This window comes from Lissotriton vulgaris, chromosome 8, assembly GCF_964263255.1.
Source record: "Lissotriton vulgaris chromosome 8, aLisVul1.2, whole genome shotgun sequence".
NCBI lineage: Eukaryota > Metazoa > Chordata > Amphibia > Caudata > Salamandridae > Lissotriton > Lissotriton vulgaris.
The window spans coordinates 33,182,992-33,203,547 of NC_141696.1; the positions used below are offsets into that span (position 1 = coordinate 33,182,992).

At 43.1% G+C, this 20,556-nt stretch overlaps 1 protein-coding gene across 1 annotated transcript in view; it reads right to left on the bottom strand.

Annotated features, from left to right (window-relative positions):
* LOC147693316 (NACHT, LRR and PYD domains-containing protein 3-like) overlaps nt 1–20,556 on the bottom strand; it is a 1,315,468-nt gene that overhangs the window by 523,080 nt on the left and 771,832 nt on the right. Inside the window, exon 8 of the mRNA XM_086933670.1 lies at nt 3,625–3,795. Within this exon, the coding sequence (XP_086789796.1) occupies nt 3,625–3,795 (171 nt within the window). The remainder of the gene's footprint in view (nt 1–3,624; nt 3,796–20,556) is intronic.

Consider the following 20,556-nt stretch of genomic DNA (forward strand, 5'->3'; position numbering starts at 1 on the left):
CAGGAAGTGGCTAGGGTATACCGAGGCCCGGAGCAGGAGAGGGACACTGGCACCCCTCGCCATGTGCTGGCGTACATCACCCTGCAACAGAGGCTAGCACTCAGAGACTTGTCTCAAGAGGAACGGACATTGAGGCTCTGCTGGAACCGCGTGCAAAAGCGCGCTGGCCCCGGACACCCGTACGCACCCGAAATACCACTGGGCATGCTCACGGCGCTGCCACATGGCGGCGACTGGTCGAGCCTCCGGGGCTGGGAGGAGGCTGGCCTACAGGTGGTGGGAGACCTCTTTGCCGACGGGGTGCTCACGCCGTACCACTCCCTACAGGAACAATACGACCTTCCGAGAGGGGACTATCTACTGCACGCAGCTGTGGTATGAGGGATCCAAGCGCACTGGGGTGAGGGACTGTGTGAACCCGCGACGTCGCCACCATGTCAATATGTGATGATGGCCGCAGGAACAGTCAAGGCAGTCACGTGCCTACACTCCAGAATACTCGAGAGCACCTTACGGCCCCTTGCGCGCTTAAAGACCCAATGGGAGACTGACCTGCAGAGGGAGATCCCGGATACGATGTGGGCCCAGCTGGTTCAGAGGCCCAGGAAGAGTACCAGGAATGCCCGGTTCCAATTGATACAGCTCTATATCCTTCATAGGGCTTACCTCACCCCGCACAAAATAGCGAGATACTTTGGAGCAGAAGACGCAGCGTGTCCTAGATGCGCACGCTTGGAAGCAGACTTGCTGCACATGCTAAGGGACTGCCCGCACCTGCAGGACTTCTGGAGGGAAGTGGGCGATACCATGAACGCGGTCACAGACAGGGACCTACACTACGATAGCGCAACCACACTACTACACTGGTTTCCACACACATGTAAGAACAAATTGACAAGCAAATTCATAGACATGGGCCTACTCCTTGCGAAGAGGGAACTCACTAGGGGATGGAAAGCGAAGGTAGCACCGACACATGGGAAATGGCTCACTGAATTCCTGAAATGGGCGGCCGCAGAGAGCACGATCAGGTATCAATTGGCTCGACGGGGGCCTGACGAGAAGGCCCAGGAAGCGGCACTAGCGTGGGAAACTCTAGTCCAGGCACTTAGGGATAGTACAATGGAGAGCGAGGATGAGGAGGAAGCAGAGGACCCTGGGGAACCCAGGGAAGCGGTGTCTACCACAGCTCCCCCCATGGACACACACACTCCTTAGACATCTCAAAACTCCGCAGGTCACCAACACACCCCAGCGTGCGGCAACCCAGACACTAGACACCATGGAACACCGGGGGTGGGGGGAGGGCTAAGGGAGGGGGGGAGGGGGGTCGCAGTATGTCATTGACGCTGAGCTATCAGTAGGAACAGACCGGATACTGGACAAGGGAGGGGGGTTGGCGGGGGGGGGAGAAAAGTTAAAAGCAGATAGCGGTTGATCATTGGACACGCCATCGAGTAGTGGTAGAGGGGGAGCGCTGGGTGAGACAACCATCACCCAGCCCCAGGCCCACGAGCAATGACGATGTCGAAACTTTGTTGTAGAGACTTTGAGAACTTGGGATCCCGCATATATATACAAACGGAATGACTGTAATGCTTGTATTGAAATCTGCAATAAAAATTGTTTTACAAAAAAAAAAAAATAGCGTGTGCATAGGGTATATGAGGTACAAATACATTTTTACTGCACAAGAATGGACTACAAAGTCAATAGCCTTATTCATTAACTCTGAAGATTGTAAACGTTATTTCAGCACACCATCTAGTAAGTGACAAGAATCTCTTACAGGGAAGCACCTCATCTCATGTATCGATTTTGACAGACCATCATACAACTTTTTCATATAAGTAGCTGAATTACTACGAATACAAACAATATCACTCCAATCTTCATTGAACTTGGTAGGACCTTTTTTCAGTAGCATTCCAAGTGACACTGTGTTCCATTTTTACCAAACGTCTGGTGTCATGTTTTCACCACTATCTCAGATGGTTGGTGACAACATTCTTCTCACATATACCTGTCATTACATCTTGCATTGAATGTTTAAAGCTTGGGGTGTTTGGCAATTCATCTGCAATCAATACTGATTCACTAGAAAAGGGGGGCGATATATCAAAGGATTTCACCCACTGTGGGTAAATGTGATGGTACATATTAGGAAAGATTCTTATGAAACCAGCTATTTTACCTATCAGTGAAATCAAAAGTATTTAAAATATCAAATATGATTTTAATATTTACCGATTCTCTACAGTTTATAAAATAACTAAATAAGACCTAAAACATGCTTCTAAATATTCCATCTTTAGACCAAAGACCACAAAATTGAAAAAAACAGAAGGAAGAAGAGATAATGTTTTAGTGACATCACTAAACAACAAAACTCAAGCAGAATAATATTAGCCCATTCTTTCTTGATGCTACCTTGTATAACAAAGTTACATTGTATTGGCCCCTTCAGGAATGAATACAAATGTCTCTTTCACTCATCTTTCCCTTTGTTTGAATGGCACTTAGTTTGTGGTTGCAAAGGTAATGGCTATTTTCCTTTCAGTGGGGTTTTATCAATTATTATAGGTTTTATAGGTATTATAGGTTTAAAGCTAAAACCAGATAGCCTAGATATATTGTTTGTATTTTTTTGCAAATTCTATACTTCCAATATTAAAATCCATTCTATGCACAAAAGATCTTTATCCACCAGAGCTGCACCTTTTAAAATAAACAGGGTCATACTTACAGAAGACCAGATAAATGTAGGACACTTTCTTACTTGGAGACATTGTACCACTGTCACAAAACTGCAAAGGTACCTTCTAAAAGGACACACCAAGCTCGCAGCAGGAGTCATTTTAAACACAACTGTCTAAAGCACTTTTAATGCCTTTTAATCCAGGATGCTGGCAAGTGTCTGTATAGCTATAGAGACACATATGTCAACACTAACAGTCATACCCACAGTCTGCCTCACAGACCTATACACAATCTGTCTCACAGGCACACACAGACATACACACACACACGTATACACAGCCACACAGACAACGGAACACACAGCCACAAGGCACACACACTAGGGGATACATCACACTACCAGCAGTTATGTTATATGAAAGTGACAACCACCTGTCCTTGGGCTGTCGAGAGGCTGAGACCTTACTTTAAGAAATGATTAGGGGGGAGGATTCCACCTCCTACACCGCCCTTCAAGTTATGCCCCTGACTATATATGGCAGATGTGCTTTCCTAATTGTTCTATCCATGTCCATCATTAATATGGAAGTTTAAGGCCAGCAACAGATCTGTTAATGGGTGGAGCATCTAGTGGGAGAAGGTGCCAGGGCAGTTATGGGCAGATCTGCGCGGTTTTTGACTTTAGTCCAAATATCTCAAAAAACAAGCTTTAAAGTGAGCCCTTCTGCACCATTGGGGGGCTTGTTCCGAACTCAGTTCTCAGTCTTAGGTACCTCCACTTCACAAACCTCACTTATTGCACACATTTTATTGTCATGGAATGGATGTGCCTTCTCCACAACATTATAAAATATATGTGTGAGCCCCACCTGCGATGTATATTTTAGAAATCAATGAAGTGATAAGAAATGCAGAGCTCTGTACCTCAGTTTCTTTAGTTTGCAGCCAGGATGTTTAAGGCCTTCACACAACTTCTTCACTCCAGTGTCTCCCAATTTATTGCTGCCCATGTGGATCTCTGTGAGAGATGTGTTTGTTTTCAGGACACAGGCGATGTCTTCACAGCATGAACCGACGAGGGAACAGTGCTCCAACCTGCATGACAGAAGAGATATGGAGAGAAATAAAGTAGAGCACAGACAGGGGCGTCCCTACTTCAGTTTTATCTTCATTTCTTTCCCGTCCTTGACGTACTCCCCTCTAGTGACACATCCCCACCTTACACATTCAACCATGCCCTGCTTATATCGGAATCTCTTGAGGGGAGTTCTCAGACTAGCAGAGGCAGAGCTAAATGTACACATTAATAAATATGTTAATACGTGTTTTTTGCTGGAGACCCTCTGTTGCTCTGTAAATGGTAAAGTCACAAATTTAGCAGTTGTTGCTGCTTGTTGTATATTTGTATTTATAGGTTTGATGCACACAGAGAGATCTTTTCATCAGAGGTTCCTGTGGGACGAGGTGTTTTATCTGCGGTGTTGTTCACACAGAAGAGCACTGCGCTCTCCAAGATGGTGGCGCATGTCCTGCATTTCTTCTCTTAACGCATGATGTCAGCCTTGAGCCTTCCACAGCTTTTCATCTTACAGTAACCAAGACACAAATGTCTTTTTGGACTCATTTTTAGGTTGAGCATCAGCGTGCATGCGCTGTCTGCAAGACCTTGTGTATTCTACAAAACTACTTTGTTACCACTTGCTACTTATCATTGATTCCCCCTCCATCGCTCTTCTTTGCTGCCTCTTAAGTGGTTCAGGAAGCACATACATTACTTCCAGTCAAGGCTAAGGAGCACCAGCCGAGCACAATCTCCTTACATTTACATGCTTCATCTGTTGTTTCACAGAATTGTTTTTTTTTCTTTACTTTAGGTCCATTGCTGCTTCTGCCCTACGACCACCCTCTGATAGAAATGCAGTATTTCCCAATGTAATCACCCCAAGTAAACACCACACTGCTGGACACAAGATTATTTTTACCACTCTGGTACATCTCCATCCAAAGGTATTCTGATTTATTTTTCTGCCCCCCCCCCCCTTTCCTTGGCAGAGAGCAACCAAAGCAAGTCCATTTTCTTTGTTGGTGGTAAGGTGGAAGAGCAGTGTTGTGTTTCCACTGCTCTATATACAGAGTGACTTCTCTGTGTGGCTCCACTCCCCACCCGTCGCTCCAGTGGCAGCCACGCCCACCATTACCTGAGTTTTCAGCTCAGTGAGGTGGAGAACGGGATCCAACCAGTGGAGAGGTGTGGCTCACTGGTTAGAGTGGAGAGGTGTGGCTCACTGGTTAGAGGCGGCAGACCCGAGTGCAGAGAACGGCATGGGAGCAGGGTTCGATTCCCGACGCGGCAGGGTCTTGGACCAGGATCAGCGGACTGATAATTCTCGCATCGGTGCCTACTCTGACCAGGGAGCACACTCGGCAACTCTGGGCATTAGCTTGCCTCATCTCCACAACGGCCCCACACAAACGCCGGGGATGCCTGGTTTCACCTTGGAGACCCCCAGGAGGGACTATCTCACAGGGAAAGCCAGGACGGGTTCCCCAGCGGTCTATAGCGCTACGAGGCCTCCGGGTAGCAGTGCGCTTTACAAGACACAACAATTTACAATTTACAATTTAAAAAATTACAATGTAGAGTATTACCAACTTTTATTTTTACATTTACTAATGCGTGGTTGCAAGAAGTGGAAATGTGCTGGTAAACCTGTGTGGTGACAACAAGTTGTACTTTTTAAATTTAATTCAGTGATGTAAGGCGTGTCGTGCCACCTTTACTAAAAGTGCGCTATTGGTAATCAACGATCAAATCTTCAAAGATGACATAGAGATACATATAGAATTGCATGTGAGTGAGGAGGCGTGGGTAGCACATTTTGAAGAGATTTTTGGGAAGTTATTGGAGGAAAACCGCTTGCCTCCCGACATCACCCAGATTGCTCTAGATGATATTATGCCCTTTGAACTGGAAGAGATGAGATGGGGTCTGGACCTGTGCAGCGGAACTAAGGCTCCTGGTCCTAATGCAGTCCATATTGATTTCTGTTTAGTTGATCAGCAGTTGTGGACCGCACTATTGACTAATGTTTTTAATTCCATAGTTAAAACAGGTATCCCCTTCCTGGAAAAAGATGGTTATAATCCCAGTCTATAACAAACATTTGCAATGTAATCAGTCTCGCCTTTGGGACCTTATATGTATTTAGCTATGGAGCACATTAGCCTGGGCGCTGAAACATCTACTGTTCTTTAACATGGAGGAAAAGTAAGCACCAAACTTCGTGATAAGCCACACTTTATGAGCGCTCACAGAGGAGTGCCAATATTTGAATAGTTTTCGCTAGGAGTGATTGCAAAAGCAAACATACAACAGCAAATAGCTCTGCACCCCAGTATCATAGGGGAGACCTATTGAATTTGCCAAAACTGGATCACTTACTACTTATTTTACATCAAGAAAAGTTATTATTAATATAAGTATATTACACACGATCTTATTTGTTTCAAAGTTTGGCTTGTCATGTTCCACGATAATTGGCTGTCATGATTGGCTGACACCAAGCAGATAGGGAAAGATTTAATGGAAGAATGTTATAATTGAAGATATAACCACAACAAAACCAGTGCAGTCTCATTCTCACTCCTCAATCAGTAACTAATTCCAACCACTTTAAATGCGGCCCCTATCTACAGTAAGGCATCAACACACTGAAACTTCCACACAGCTGTTGCGATCCTCTTCAACATACAGCCACACAAACTACCCACCCTCATTAGCCTATAAAACCTATTGCCAAGAAACCAAATGATTTCCAGAACAAAAAAAAAGCTAAATGAACAATAGAGGTAAAAATAAATTATTTGTTAAATTATGCGAGACAAATGTAGTGAAACAGGGCTGTAGATGAAGGAGAGGAGCCGCCAGGAGTCAGCCTCTGGAGAAATTGAATTACTACCTCAGTTTTCAAGTGCAGCCGGCACAAAATGGAAGCAGTTAAAGAGCTTGAATGGGCAGAAATGTGCACGTACATCACACTTTACAATCAAACGTAACATGTTTCTTACAATGTAGTTTTAACCCTTGGACATTGTGTTTCAATACTGGTAGTATTTATTGACGCTCTGTGGTTCTTTGATTTTAATTCGGGAAAGAATCTAAGGAGCCGACACCAAGGCAACATAAATAAAATAGAACATGCAAATGTTACAACACAGCAACCAATTTCGTATTAGCTTGGACTATACGTTTCATTCCTTACTTTATGCTCTAACGCAATCATGATTTTCAGTTCAGTTCAGTGCCCCATTAATAGAATGCAATGCAATACTCATGATAGTGAAAGGGTAAATAGTACTGCTCCAAGCAAGCCCAAAGCCAGACATTCCCTATCGCGCTTTGCTACAGTATAGTCGTCAACTTTTTTTTTTTTTTGCAGTAGCCTGAAGTAGAATGGAAAATTCTATCATTTAGCAGTCAAAGGCAGAGTGTAAAGTTTCTCTTGTTTCATTCAGGAGCAAAGTCGTCAACAGTTCTCGTGTTTCAGAGGCTGCATCAACCAGCTCCATATGACGCCTTTCTGGAGGAGAAAAAAGATACAAATTCGACACAAGAAAGTAGAGCGAAGAATAATCAACATTGGCATAAAAAAAACAAGCTCTTGGCTTTGGCAAAGGCAGCCGCTTGTTTATAATTGCATCTCGCTTTTACTTTAAGTGAAAGTGCAATGCAAAAATAAACACGCGTTTGCCTTTGCCAAAGGCGCATGATAACAAAAAAGTGCGTAGCCGCTAATAAGGAGACACTGTCTCCTGCTGCCAGTAAGATATCCAATCCCGCTGGGCATGGATAAAAGGAGACAGGGTGGCAACAAGCATCGATTGACATGCCTTTGGTGCAATCATTGCACTACCTTTGGCATAATTGGTGACGCCATACAACGTGCACAAATCAAAACTGAACGCAGAGCTGGGACACAGCTTCTGTAATCGTATCAATTCCAAGAAGTCTTGTATGACGAGAGCAACGCATGCGCTGCTTACGTCAGGCCGAGACCTAAAAAGGATGATAAGGCTATGCATACAGATTACAGACCAATATCTATACTAGATAGTACGGCCAAGCTAATGGGCCAACTATTGCTGAATAGGTTAGAGGTAAAGTCACAAGAAAGAAATATAGTCATCCCTACACAGTACAGTTTTAAACAAGCATTTGCAATACAATAGGTCTCGCATTTACAAGAGTTTGAGCTATTGGCAGTGTAAAATGACAATGGGCCCGATTCACAGAATGAACTTAAGACTCAATCCTAAACTTACTACTGTTTTGGTATTCACAGATTGCACTTACTACTTTTGTTATTCACAGAATGAACTTACTACTTTTGGCATTCACAGAATGCACTTACTACTTTTGGTATTCACAGAATGAACTTACTCATTTCGGTATTCACAGAAGATAGGACTCCTAAGTTTAGGACCCCTAAATGCCTTCTGTGAATACCGAAAGTCTTAAAATTAGGATTTTTCTCAATTTAGTAGTGGTAAAGTTAGGACTCCTAACTTTAGGACTCCTAAATGCCTTCTGTGAATACCGAAAGTCATTAAATTAAAAATGTTCTCAATTTAGTAGTAGTAAAGTTAGGACTACGACCTTTAGGACGCCTAAATGCCTTCTGTGAATACCAAAAGTCTTAAAATTAGGATTTTTCTCAATTTAGTAGTAGTAAAGTTAGGAGACCTAACTAAGGTATCACCGCCGCTGGCCCGAAAACCGGAAGTTCGGGAGCGTCAAGCTTGCTGTGGGGTGGGACTTCCGCCTTCTGCCCGTGCCCACGGAGTGCCTGGTCAAGAGGAGCAGTGGTGACATGGGGCTCACATGCCTGAGGGAGAGCCCCGCGGTGGCTGCAGACATAAGGAGGAGCAGAAGTGGTGGCTGAGGCCGCCGATGCAAGTGTGGGGCTCCCATGAGTAAGGGAAGCCCCGGGTGTGCCAGGTGATGCGGCGGAGATGAGACCAGGGGAATCCTGAGCGTGGCGGAACCTGTAGCAGCGAGCCCGGTGAGTGGGGCTTAGTTGTACTGTGCGGTCTGGATCGTGTGTTTGTGAGTAGGCATACACTGGCTGGGGGCGGCTGCTACATGTTTGTGTGTGCGTGTGTGTGTGTGTTCGCACGCATGCTATTGCAGGAGGCTGACTTGCCTCAGAAGCGCAACAGGAGATGTGCAGGGTGTGTGGATGTATGTGCGCCTACACCTGCTCAAATTGCCAAAAGCTTTTGCGCGTGCCCGGCTCCTGTCCTACTTCCAAGGAAGTACACAACATTAAGCCTCACTGGCGACAGCACTTCGCTCTGCATACGCCAGACTCGACCTAAAAAGGAAGAAGGACAATCGATCAAAGCCTCAATTTAAACTTGCTTATTGCTAAGTACTCAGTGGCCAAGAAAGGTCATCTTTATATGGACTTCTGGACTTATTGGCTGCTTTTCATTGTGTTAGCCATTCAAAGTTATGGGCAATTATGGAAGGCATGGGAATAGAGGCGACAATCATAAAGTTTATTGTGAAATGTACTCACAAGCCACTGTCAGAACCTCAGTGGTGAGTGTCAGAATTGTAAGGAAGAGATTGGAATTTAGTGACTTCTTAAAGAAAGCGACCAGATACCCCCATTGGAAGAGACTACACACATCCTTTTCTTAGACTTTAAAAACCTTTCTTAAGGTTTTACAGATGGCAGCTGTTGCTCCCGAGAAAAAGGCAGCTTAGTATTTCCTAATCGGGTTAGTGCTCTAGTGTTTCTTTCTGGTGCTCGTGCTCGATACCCAATGAGGAAGAAAACCTAATGCGCCACCTGGAAACGTCGCACTTTAACTGTGGCTTGAGACACTACATACGTCTTGCTGCGGTTCCGATTCTTGAAGAGATATTTCAAGACTTCTCATCTTCGTCGATAGGAAGGTTTCCAGGACCCGTTTCTTCATTTATTTTATTTGAAGTTTGTGTGTCATGAGGCAACATTTTGTTCTCGCATAATTTTGAGAGGAATTTTAGTTAGGTTTAGTCTAGGCTTAGCGCACGCAGGTAATTAGTTAGTTAGCATATTTTAATTACCTTCTACATTCGTGAGTGACCTTTGTGGGAGAATTCCAGCAAGAAGAACAAGGTTCAGAGTGAAGTCAACTGATTAAGAATTCTTCCTTCAATTTAACCAGGAATTCATGAACAGTGACATTTGAACTATCATATATGTTCCTAAGCATTTGAGTTTTTGAGGATATCTCTAATTTAGAAGATACAAGAATCCACAGAGAGAAGCAATAGCCTTGATAGAACTGGGTAACTAAGAGTAGAGATAACATATATTGTAATTAATAAATAGATTATTGGCATGCATGTTTATCCTAATCTCTCCCAATGCAGATGCTGAACAACCAGTTCCCAACTGAATAGCGGAGACGAAGAGAAGCAACGTGAGTCTTCAAGCCAAGGCAGTCTCTCCTTATCCATTTCCCCTTTCCCCCCCGCTGCTGCACTTACTAGAGAATTAGACAAGTTCTTTGGTAGGTTTATTGGTGGAGGGGCTTTGGGACCATCTTCGACTTCTGAGGACTGGATCTGGTTTCTGACAGATTGAAGTGCCGTTTGTCCACCTGAGTCGAAGATGGTTGAGGGGTTAGACATTAAAGCTTTAGCTGGTGTTTTGGAAAATCTACAAGTCCAGCTAACTCAGTCAGTTGAAGAGAATACAATCTTCATTTTCTTTGTAGGTCGGCAACATTTGCGGAAGATAAAACTAAGGTCTCATTCGTGCTGTCTTATTTGGGAGGTGATGCTGCTGCTTGGTCTATGCCCTTGATTTCCCGCAACACCCTGCTCTAACCTATTTCAAACTATTTAAAAGTGAGTTTTTGAGAATTTTCGACAGAAGGTCCACAAATCAAGCCATTGACAACGAATTGTTGGATCTCAAACAGGGAAGTCGAGATTTAGTAGCTTATATTGCTCAATTTAACAAACTCATAGTTGAAACTGAGTGACCTGAAAGTAAAAGACCTGCAATATTCTATCGAGGGTTAAGGGATGAGCTTTCTCAATTGCTAGATCAGGTGAAGGGAGCCAAGATTTCTTCTAAGATTGATTTATGAGGTGCTTATCACCTTGTAAGGGTTGCTGAAAGCGACTAATGGTAAACAGCCTTCCGAACAAAGTTTGGGCTGTACGAATATCAGGTCATATCGTATGGGTTGAGCAATGCTCCGGCAGCCTTTCAGAATTTTGTAAATGATACCCTACGAGAGTTTCTGGATCGAGTGGCTGTAGTCTATTTAGATGATATATTAATCTTTTCAGAAAACACAGAGGATCATGTAAAACATGTGAGAGCAATATTGAGTAAAGTGCTGGAAAACCATTTGTTTGTAAAATTTAAGAAATGCTCCTTTCTTGCTAAGCAAGTTGAATTTCATGGATTTGTGATCTCTGCAGATGGAGTTGCCATTGATCCATCGAAGGTGAATGCAATAATGAATAGACCGACACCACAAAATGCCAAAGAAATACAAAGTTTCCTTAGATTTGCCAATTTTTATCGTTGGTTCGTTCCGAATTTTTCTGCTACGGTTTCTCCAATCACTCAATTGTTGAAGAAGGATAGAAAATGTTTGTGGTCAGAAGAAGCTGAATTCCAATTCTTAAAATACGTTTTTACCTCAGCATCCATTCTAAGGCATCCAGATCCAAATCAGCCCTTTTTTGTGGAGACAGATGCATCCAACTTTGCTACAGGAGGCATTCTATCACAACGAGATCGACAAACTGGACAGTTGCATCCAGTGGCTTTCCAGCTGATAAGGAATTGTTGGCGGTGAAGGAGGCATTTCAAGATTGGCGGCATTATTTGCTTAGAGCCACGTATTGTGTGACAGTTTTCACTGATCATCACAACCTTCAGTTTTTGAAATCTGCTTAGACCCTCACTGTGGTACTGAAAATTCTGGACCCTGCTATTGTGTGGTACCGAAGCTCTACACTTGTGTCAAAAATATCATTGTATCATGACGATTTTGGTATTGGCAGACCGGTAATGATTGAGATACTATCCATAAGCATTTGCGTCATGATCGAGTGACAAAATCACCCTGAAATCGTAGTTTTTGTCTCGAACCCTCGGGTTCCATTTTGTGAGCGGCATCCATTTTGTGATTGCCCTTACATAGTCAAATGACTAAGGCCGAATTCGATCTGAAAGGACACGTACACCTTTGCTGACTCCTCTGTGACCTGGGCGTGCTGACTCCACTGCCTCAAGCCAAACCTGTTCGGGCAGTTCCTTTCCCAGTGGCCGAACGAGATTAGTATCAAGGCGCAACATGTCATAAACCGTTCATCGCACACAAGCTATGTCTAATCTCACACACACCTGTCCCTGTTTCTTTTGTTTGATCTGTTTTACAAGGAGGAGGTGCCCGATTTTATTATGGGTCTGCCGATATCTGATGAGAGTTCTGGGCCTTGCCGGGTAATCTGTCACAAACTGGACAAACTAAAATGTGGGCTTGTCATCATGACTCTGCTTTTTCTTTGTAGTAGAAATATTTGTATGACCAACTGTAAAATGAGGAATTCTTGCCTAAAGCTTATTATTTCGTATAAAAAGAGAAGACTGGTCCTGTAAAAATGAGCAGTCTCCTGAGAATATACATGCTGTTGTACTTCTAGGATACCTGTTACTGGTTGCAGCCAATAAATACGATCTTTGACTTCACCTAGAAGACTCTGAGTTTCTGTGGTCTGAAACTGGAAGGACTCAAGGTCTTTGAGTGTTCTCCCTGGCACCACAGGGTCCATAAAAACCCGGTACCTCATCACTCCACAACAACTAAGGTGGTGGTCATTAAATTTTTCTGAGTTCAACTTTAAGATCACTTATAAACCAGGAAGCAAAAACGGTAAGGCGGATGCCTTGTCTAGAATAATAATACCTGAGGAATTAAAACCATTGCAGAAAGAACCAATCATACCTTCTAGTAAGATCATTGGAGCCATTCACATGGAAGAATTTACAAGTAAAATACTAGAAGTCAGTTCGCAAGAAGATCGGGAGAATTGGGCTAAGGAAGATTCCAGAAGAAGAAAAAAAAATGGTCTTCCTTACTATGAAAATGCGTTGTATTTACCCACCATTGATCTTCAGGAGAAAGCACTAAAAGGATGTCACGATGATCATCTGGCAGGACATAAGGGGTTTAAGAAGACTCTAAATCTGACCAAGCTGCATTTTTGGTGGCCCAATATGACAGCTAAAGTAAGACAGTACGTTTCGACCTGTGAAAATTATATCAAGGGAACATCTTGCAGACAGGCTCCACAGGAGTTATTACAGCATTTACCCAACGCTCCTTATCCTTGGCACACTGTGTCAATGGATTTGATAGTGGATCTTCCCAATAGCCTAGGACATAACACTATTTTGGTGTTGGTGGATACCTTTTCCAAAATGAGTCATTTTGTCCCTCTAACGAATATCCCAACAGCTTCACAGTTGGTTCAGCTGTTCAACCATCTTGTAGTTAAGGCTCACCGAGTTCCTCAAATTGTCATTTCCGATAGAGGATCTCAGTTTGTTTCTAAGTTCCGGAAGAAATGTATGCATCATTTGGGAAAAGACACCCGATTCTCCACTAGTTACCATCCAGACAGAATGAGTGAATCAGTAATTGGTACAATATTTGATATTGTATATGTTGGAACAGGAGGTCAATTGGTCCGATTTACTTTGGACTGCAGAGTTTGCATACAATAATGCAGTTCATGACTCCACTAGGTTTACCCTATTTAATTTAAATTTTGGCAGGAATCCCAACTTTAGTGGTAAAAGATGAGACTGTCCCGGCTGAGAAAAAATGTACTGACGAGCAACAGGAATCATATAATAAGGCCAAAGAGAATTTATCCAAAGCAAAGAGCTCCTACAAAGAAACAGGCTGAAAAATAAAGGAGGGTAGGCCCTGGTATATCAAGGGAGATCAGGTCTGGTTATCAACTCGCCATTTAAAACTCAAGGGAAATAGGAAATTTCAACCTCATTTTATTGGCCCCTTTAAGATTGACAAAATAATTAGTCTAGTAGTGGTTAAGTTATCACTTCCCAAGCAGGTCAAAATTCATCCCATATTTCATGTATCACTTTTAAAGAAGAGCCCATTGAATGTCAGATTAAAAAGATCACCCCAGCCAGTGAGGGTGGAGTCAGAAGAAGAATTTGAAGTTAGCAATATTTTGGACTCAAGAGTGACTAGAGGTGAATTGTTCTACTTGGTAGATTGGAAGGGGTATGGTCCCGAGGAGAGATCTTGGGAGTCCTCTTTAAATGTTCACACCCCGAGACTGATTAAAAAATGTCATAGAATTTACCCTAAAAAAACAAAAATGGAGGGAACCCCTTTGGAGGGAGGTACTGTCAGAACCTCAGTGGCGAGGGTCAGAATTGTAAGGAAGGGATTGGAATTTAGTGACTACTTAAAGAAAGGGGCCAGGTACCCCCGTTGGAAGAGACTACACACATCATTTTCTAAGACTTTATAAACCATTTTTAAGGTTTTACAGATGGCAGCTTGTTTCTCCAGAGAAAAAGGCAGCTTAGTATTTCCTAATCAGGTTAGAGCTCTAGTGTTTCTTTCAGGTGCTCGCGGTCCATACTCGATGAGGACGAAAACCTAATGCGCCACCTGGAAACGTCGCACTTCAACTGTGGCTTGAGACGCTGCATACGTCTTGCTGCGGTTCCGATTCTCGAAGAGATATTTCACGACTTCTCATCTTCTTCGATACGAAGGTTTCTAGGACCAGTCTCCTCATTTATTTTATTGGAAGTTTGTGTGTCATGAGGTGACATTTTTTTCTCGCATAATTTTGAGAGGAATTTTAGTTAGGTATAGTCTAGGCTTAGCGCGCTCAGGTAATTAGTTAGTTAGCCTATTTGCATTCCCTTCTACATTCGTGAGCGACCTTCGTGGGAGAATTTCAGCAAGAAGAACAAGGTACAGAGTGAAGTTAACTCATTAAGGATTCGTCTTAAAGAAATTCCTCCTTCAATTGAACAAGGATTACATGACAGTGACATTTGAACTATCATATGTGTTCCTAAGCATTTGAGATTATGTGGATATCTCTAATTTAGAAGATACAAGATTCCACAGAGAGAAGCATTAGTCTTGACAGAACTGTGTAACTAAGAGTAAAGATAACATATATTGTAATTAATAAATATATTATTGGCATGTATGTTTATCCTAATCTCTCATCATGCAGATGCTGAACAACCAGTTCCCAACTGAATAGCGGAGATGAAGAATAGATACCTCGCAGTCTCTTTATCCACTTCCCCTTTCCCCTCCGCTGCTGCACTTACTAGAGAATTAGACAAGTTCTTTGGTGGGTTCGTTGGTGAAGGGGCTTTGGGACCATCTTCAACTTCTGAGGACAGGATCTGGTTTCTGACAGTCACTGCCTGCGTCCGATTCAGAAGGAATGGGGAATGTACAAGACAATTTGGAATCTCTTATGGTGTCAGGCAGGAGTGAGTACACGCCCCATTCCTATTCTCAATCAGGAAACAGCTTTAGTTGGATCTACCACAGATGTCTCTTCAGTTAACTCATCCCCAGTTATGATACTCCTCTATGCAGACAACACAGTTTTGCTGGCACAGTGGCACAGACTGGCAATGCACTGCAGGGACTCATAGAAGGGAACACAACATTTATGAACAATTTGGACCTACGGGTAAATGAGTCTAAGTTGTTTGTATTTGTAGCAGTAGCAAAACTGAAGAAACAACCAAAAATTTTTATAGAAGGGAGAAGGCTTTAGGTGATGAATTCCTTCTATTTAGAGGTCTTATTTGATAGTAAAAACACTTGGCAAAATATGGTGGTTAACAGAGGGCTTTAAATGGAAAAGAGTATTGGGGCTATCTTTAGATTAATCAAAAAGCTAGGATCCAAACCAGTGGAAGTAATAAAAAATATCTGCGAGGCAAAAACTATATCAGTTGCAGCATATAGGGAACGGAAGACATATCAACCCTACAATGATTAGAGGACGATTCCTCAAAAAACTGGTAACTGTCCCTTAGTCCAGCACCATCTATAATTGCCACTCCGAGTTGGACGCACCCTACATCACACACCAAGTCCGCATTGCACCAATTTTGTTGTGACCTTCAGTCTGGAGAAGAGACTCTCTAAATTTAACTCAGGATATTCTGAAAGATTGCCAAAGCTAGATAATACAGGAAATATAGGGTTGCTGCAATATATTAGGAGAAATTTGCAGTCGATGGGCCTCCATAAATTATTTGATACCCCGATTACATGTCTAACTGTCTCAAGGGCCGAACTGAAGGGATTAATATTAACTAAGCTGGTAGGAGACAGGTGGGAGCTTAACTGTAATAAGGTCACGGTTAAACATTATCAGTCCACCTCTAGAATAAACAAAATTACAACTTTGTATCTATCTTTTGTTACAAATCTCCAGCATAGATTTATACTATTGAGAAACTGAATTACATCCCACTTATGCTATGTTTCCCTACCAACGGATATTATTGTCTGCATATATGATGGACAATCCCGTCAATGTGAGTTGCATTTTATATTTTTCTGCAAATTGTATATTGAGGAAAGCAAAGATATATTCTCCCGCTCATGCTCAGGCTTAAGTTTAGACAATGTCGCCCAGCCATGTACTGCCTTCAATCGCTAGCTGATCATTTTACTTGTTACTGCCTTGCTTCCTTTCTTTGATGTGCCATTAAAAGGAGGAAATGGCACCCGTAGTTTTAGAATGTACGGAAACAAAGGATCTGAGGCACTTATTTATTTGTAAATATACATAAATGAGCACATTGTCTATTTAAAAATAATATGCTTTGTCCCCCAAATTAACAGTACATTTTTTATGAATTGTAAACAGCAATGTGCTTTTTAGGTTGAGCTTCGATCGACCTGTTATATCTCTTCTGTGGGGTTTGGCACACCCACCAATTGCCATTGGTTGTTATCTGGGCAATTTACAAATGCTGGCTTCCTATTGGTACATTTGCTTAAATGTCCCTCCTTTGTGAGCTTAGCTCTCTCGCTGGCAATTTCACTAAGAAATCATTTTGTTTGGCCATCACACTGTACAGCGTGTGATGGCCTCTCCTCTCTCTTCCAGTCTAATTTATTTGTAGCAGTCAACAGCATGGGAAAAAAATATGCTCACAGACAATTTGTCAAGCCTTGTGGTCGCCACAGTCAGCAGGACTTGCTCATTCATGTTTCTCACAGCCTCTCTTTTCAGCACACCAAACAAAAAAAATTAGCTTTGTTTAGATGTTCTTTGAGCATTATCAGATCTTTGTGGGTATTTACAGGGATGGGACAAATGATGTTTATTGCTATCATCATGGTTTCTAAAACTTCAAGCTTCACACTAGTCCACAGTCCTTGAATAGAGCAGATTGTCTCTGATTAATGAAATTTTCTGGAAGAAGCAAAATGACAGTTCGGTGCATTAAATGGTATGTAAAGCAATAGTGGTTTGGGGAATTGACCCAGGTTAATCCTAGGACACTGAGGCAGCTGAGAAAGCTGGTTCTGAGTCATCCGAAAAGGGCACAGATGGAACCTGTGAGTTTACAGTGGGATTCAGCTTTTGATACCCTCAAAATTCAAAGGGACACAGTTCCCGCGGGCTACACTCTGGTGCTTACATCTCGTCCCATCACTGGCCTCACTGGCACGGATGATCTCATTCTCACAAGTATGTCAGATCTGTCTGTCTCCATGGGGACAGAAGGCATGACTATTTGTCCATATTTCACAGAATTTAATTTGAGCTGTTCAGGGAGGTTTCCAATCAACAGTTTTTTAAAACATAAATAAAAGGCATTTACAATGCCAATAGCTCAAACTCATGTAAATGCGAGACCCATTGGATTGCAAACGCTTGTTTTTGCCCTGCGTGGTACACAATGTTCTGTCATGTGCCAATGGCCACATCCTTGCACTATGTTGCAAGGGTGCCTGTGAAGTGGGGCTGATTTAGTCAGTGCCCGAAGGAAATCCTACCTGCTCCTAATTGTAGGAAATTGGGTTTCTGTTGCAGTAACTCCCCACTTTTTGCCACACTACTGATGCACTTTGACTTTATGTGCCCTGGGGCCGTGCAAATCAGGTTCCCAGGGCCTGTGTTCTTTCCCAAAACCTAACCCAATTGGCATCTCTGGCCACAGGTCAGCCCCTCGTAAATGGTACCACAGGTACCATGGGCACTGTGACCAGGGAAGACCTCTAAGGGCTGCACCCTTAGGGGCCCTGTACCTCTACATACACACTGCCTTTGCAGACTGTGTGTTTTGGTGCAGAACAAAGTGAAGAGTCGACATGGCACATATCTCTGTGTGCCATGCCTACAACTAACTGCCCTGGCATAGATCAGTCACCCCTCTAGCTGGATGCCCTATACCATTGGTGAGGGTACAAGTGCATGATCCCTGTACCCCTACAGTGTCTAAGTCCATTCTTACAATAAATGAGATCAAGAAGTAGTGAGGGACAACGGTGGGAAAATAGTGTTGGTCAACGTAACTGTGTTCTCCTGCTTGGGTGCACATGTGTATCTCCCTCTGACCTAGGGGAGTAAACTCAATACTACTCACAACACTAGGTAAATCTTACTTAGTGCCAGTGGCGGCTGTTGACTTTTGTAAGTGGTGAGGCGTAAAATGATAATCATACTGCACCATGGCGAGCGAGCGAAGCGAGCTAGCCCGAACCCCCTAAGGAGAGTTCGGGGGGATTTCCCCCCGAGAAAATTTTGAAAAAAGCGTGGACAAATGGTGCATTTTCAAGCAAATTTGAGAAAGCAGGAAGGTTAATAAAGCAATTGTGAAAGTGCAGTTCTTACATTAATAGATGTCATAACATAGGTAGCTGCTTATTCAGTATAACCACAGAGCTTCATACATAACACTCCAATTTTATCCTTGCAGTTTGCATGCAGCTCTTAGATGACCGTTATTAGCTCGCATTTGTATGTTAGGATTTTAACTTACAAACTGCAAGTAACAAAAGGATCTCTCTGACAAAAGCAGTGACTCACTGACCTATTTACATCATGTGCATTTTGTGATATGCATCAGGAACATGTTCTTTGCATAAGGCACATTAACCTTCTGTGCTACCTTTCCATGAGTTAAAACTTCCATTAGACAAAACTCTGATCTCTCTCTAGGAAAAACATTAACAATATCCTTGGTGCAACAACACCTTTAGGAACTTGATATGGGCTGTGATCTATGCTGCCTAGCCTTGGCTCTTCTTGTCAGCAATTAACCAATGGGAGCCCGAGGTGCCTGAAGCCCTTAGCTGGTGACTGGGGCTCTTCTAAGGCATCCTTCATGCGTACGACTGCTTCTTCACCCTGCCTTCACTTGGAATCCTACATTAAGGCTTTTCCACTGAAAAAACAAGGACCAAACATTTGGGGCAAAATGTATCTTTTCATTCCTTATTGGGCAACACCTCATGATTGCTTTCCCCCTGTTTTCAGTTTTCTCTCCCATGCCCTCCCACCTGCCCTCTGTTGTCATCTGGCTTCCCCAAAGGGGAATGGAAAGGTGGGGGGATTGAGCAGTGCACAGTTAGCAACAACAATACTGTAAAAATAGGGACAATGTGCAACGTAAAGGTGTGAAACAAGAGGCGCAGCCTTACAAGTAGTGCTGTATAGAGCCTCCAGAGATAAGCCATTAGTGCACTGTGTGTTGGTTCTGGAAAGGCAGGCCTAGAAGAAACAGCGGCAGCGGGTGCAGTAAGTTGGGGTGTGCAGGGGCAGTTGTTTATGGATGTCCAAAGTTCGCCATACGATCAGAAGGGGGCCGCCAGACCAGAACCATATATGTAGACAGGTGGGTTTTGGCCGCAATATTAGTCCTGGAGGAAGGCTTGGAGCTGCAGTGCTGCAGTGCTCGGAAAGGAGTGCCTCAAAATCTAGGGTTAAGGCACACCAACTCAGGGAAGAAAAAAGTTCTGCCAAGGCCAACAAATCTAGCAAGTACTACAGAGACAAAGAATCAAAAAACTTCACTGTCATCTGCAACAAATCTTAAGGCATATGTGGAAAGGCACAAATTCTACATATCTGAAATGTGTTTAGTTTCCTTTTTCCCTCCTTATTTCACTTTTCCCCTCATTGTTTGAAGCCTCCCTGTCGCTTCATCGTCCTCTGTTTTTTTCTTCAAGTTTCTTTCTCTCCCTTTTTTCAGCTGTCTGTTTGTCTTGTGCTGTCTCTCTCTCTTTCCCTATTTACCTATTCTCTCCTCATTTTATATTTCTCTTCTTTCTCTCCATCTTTTCTTCTGTCTCTTTCACACTCCCCATTCATTTCTCCTGTTCTCTGGCTTTCTTGCCTTCTTTTCTCCGGCTTTTTCTTTTTTCTTGCTGTCACTAAATCTTTCTCTCTGTCAAACTGTGTCTTTCTCAATTTAATCCCGAATTATGTCTCTCCGCATCTTTGTATTTATTCTGTCTCTCCCTTTCTCTGCCTCTCTCCCTATCTGATATTCCACTTTCTCTCTTCCTCTCTTTGCATGTCCTACTGCTCTCTCTGTTCCTGTCTAGGATTCACCCAGGCTATGAGTGCCTTTGCATTTTCTGCCTCAGTTTGGCTGTGTCAGAGTCCCTGTCTTATGTCTTCCTCTTTCTTTCAGTGTCTGTCTTGGTGTCAAACTCGCTGTTAAAGTCTTTATCTTTTCCTCTCTCAGTCTTTCCCCATCTTTATCCGCCCCTCCCTTACTTTGA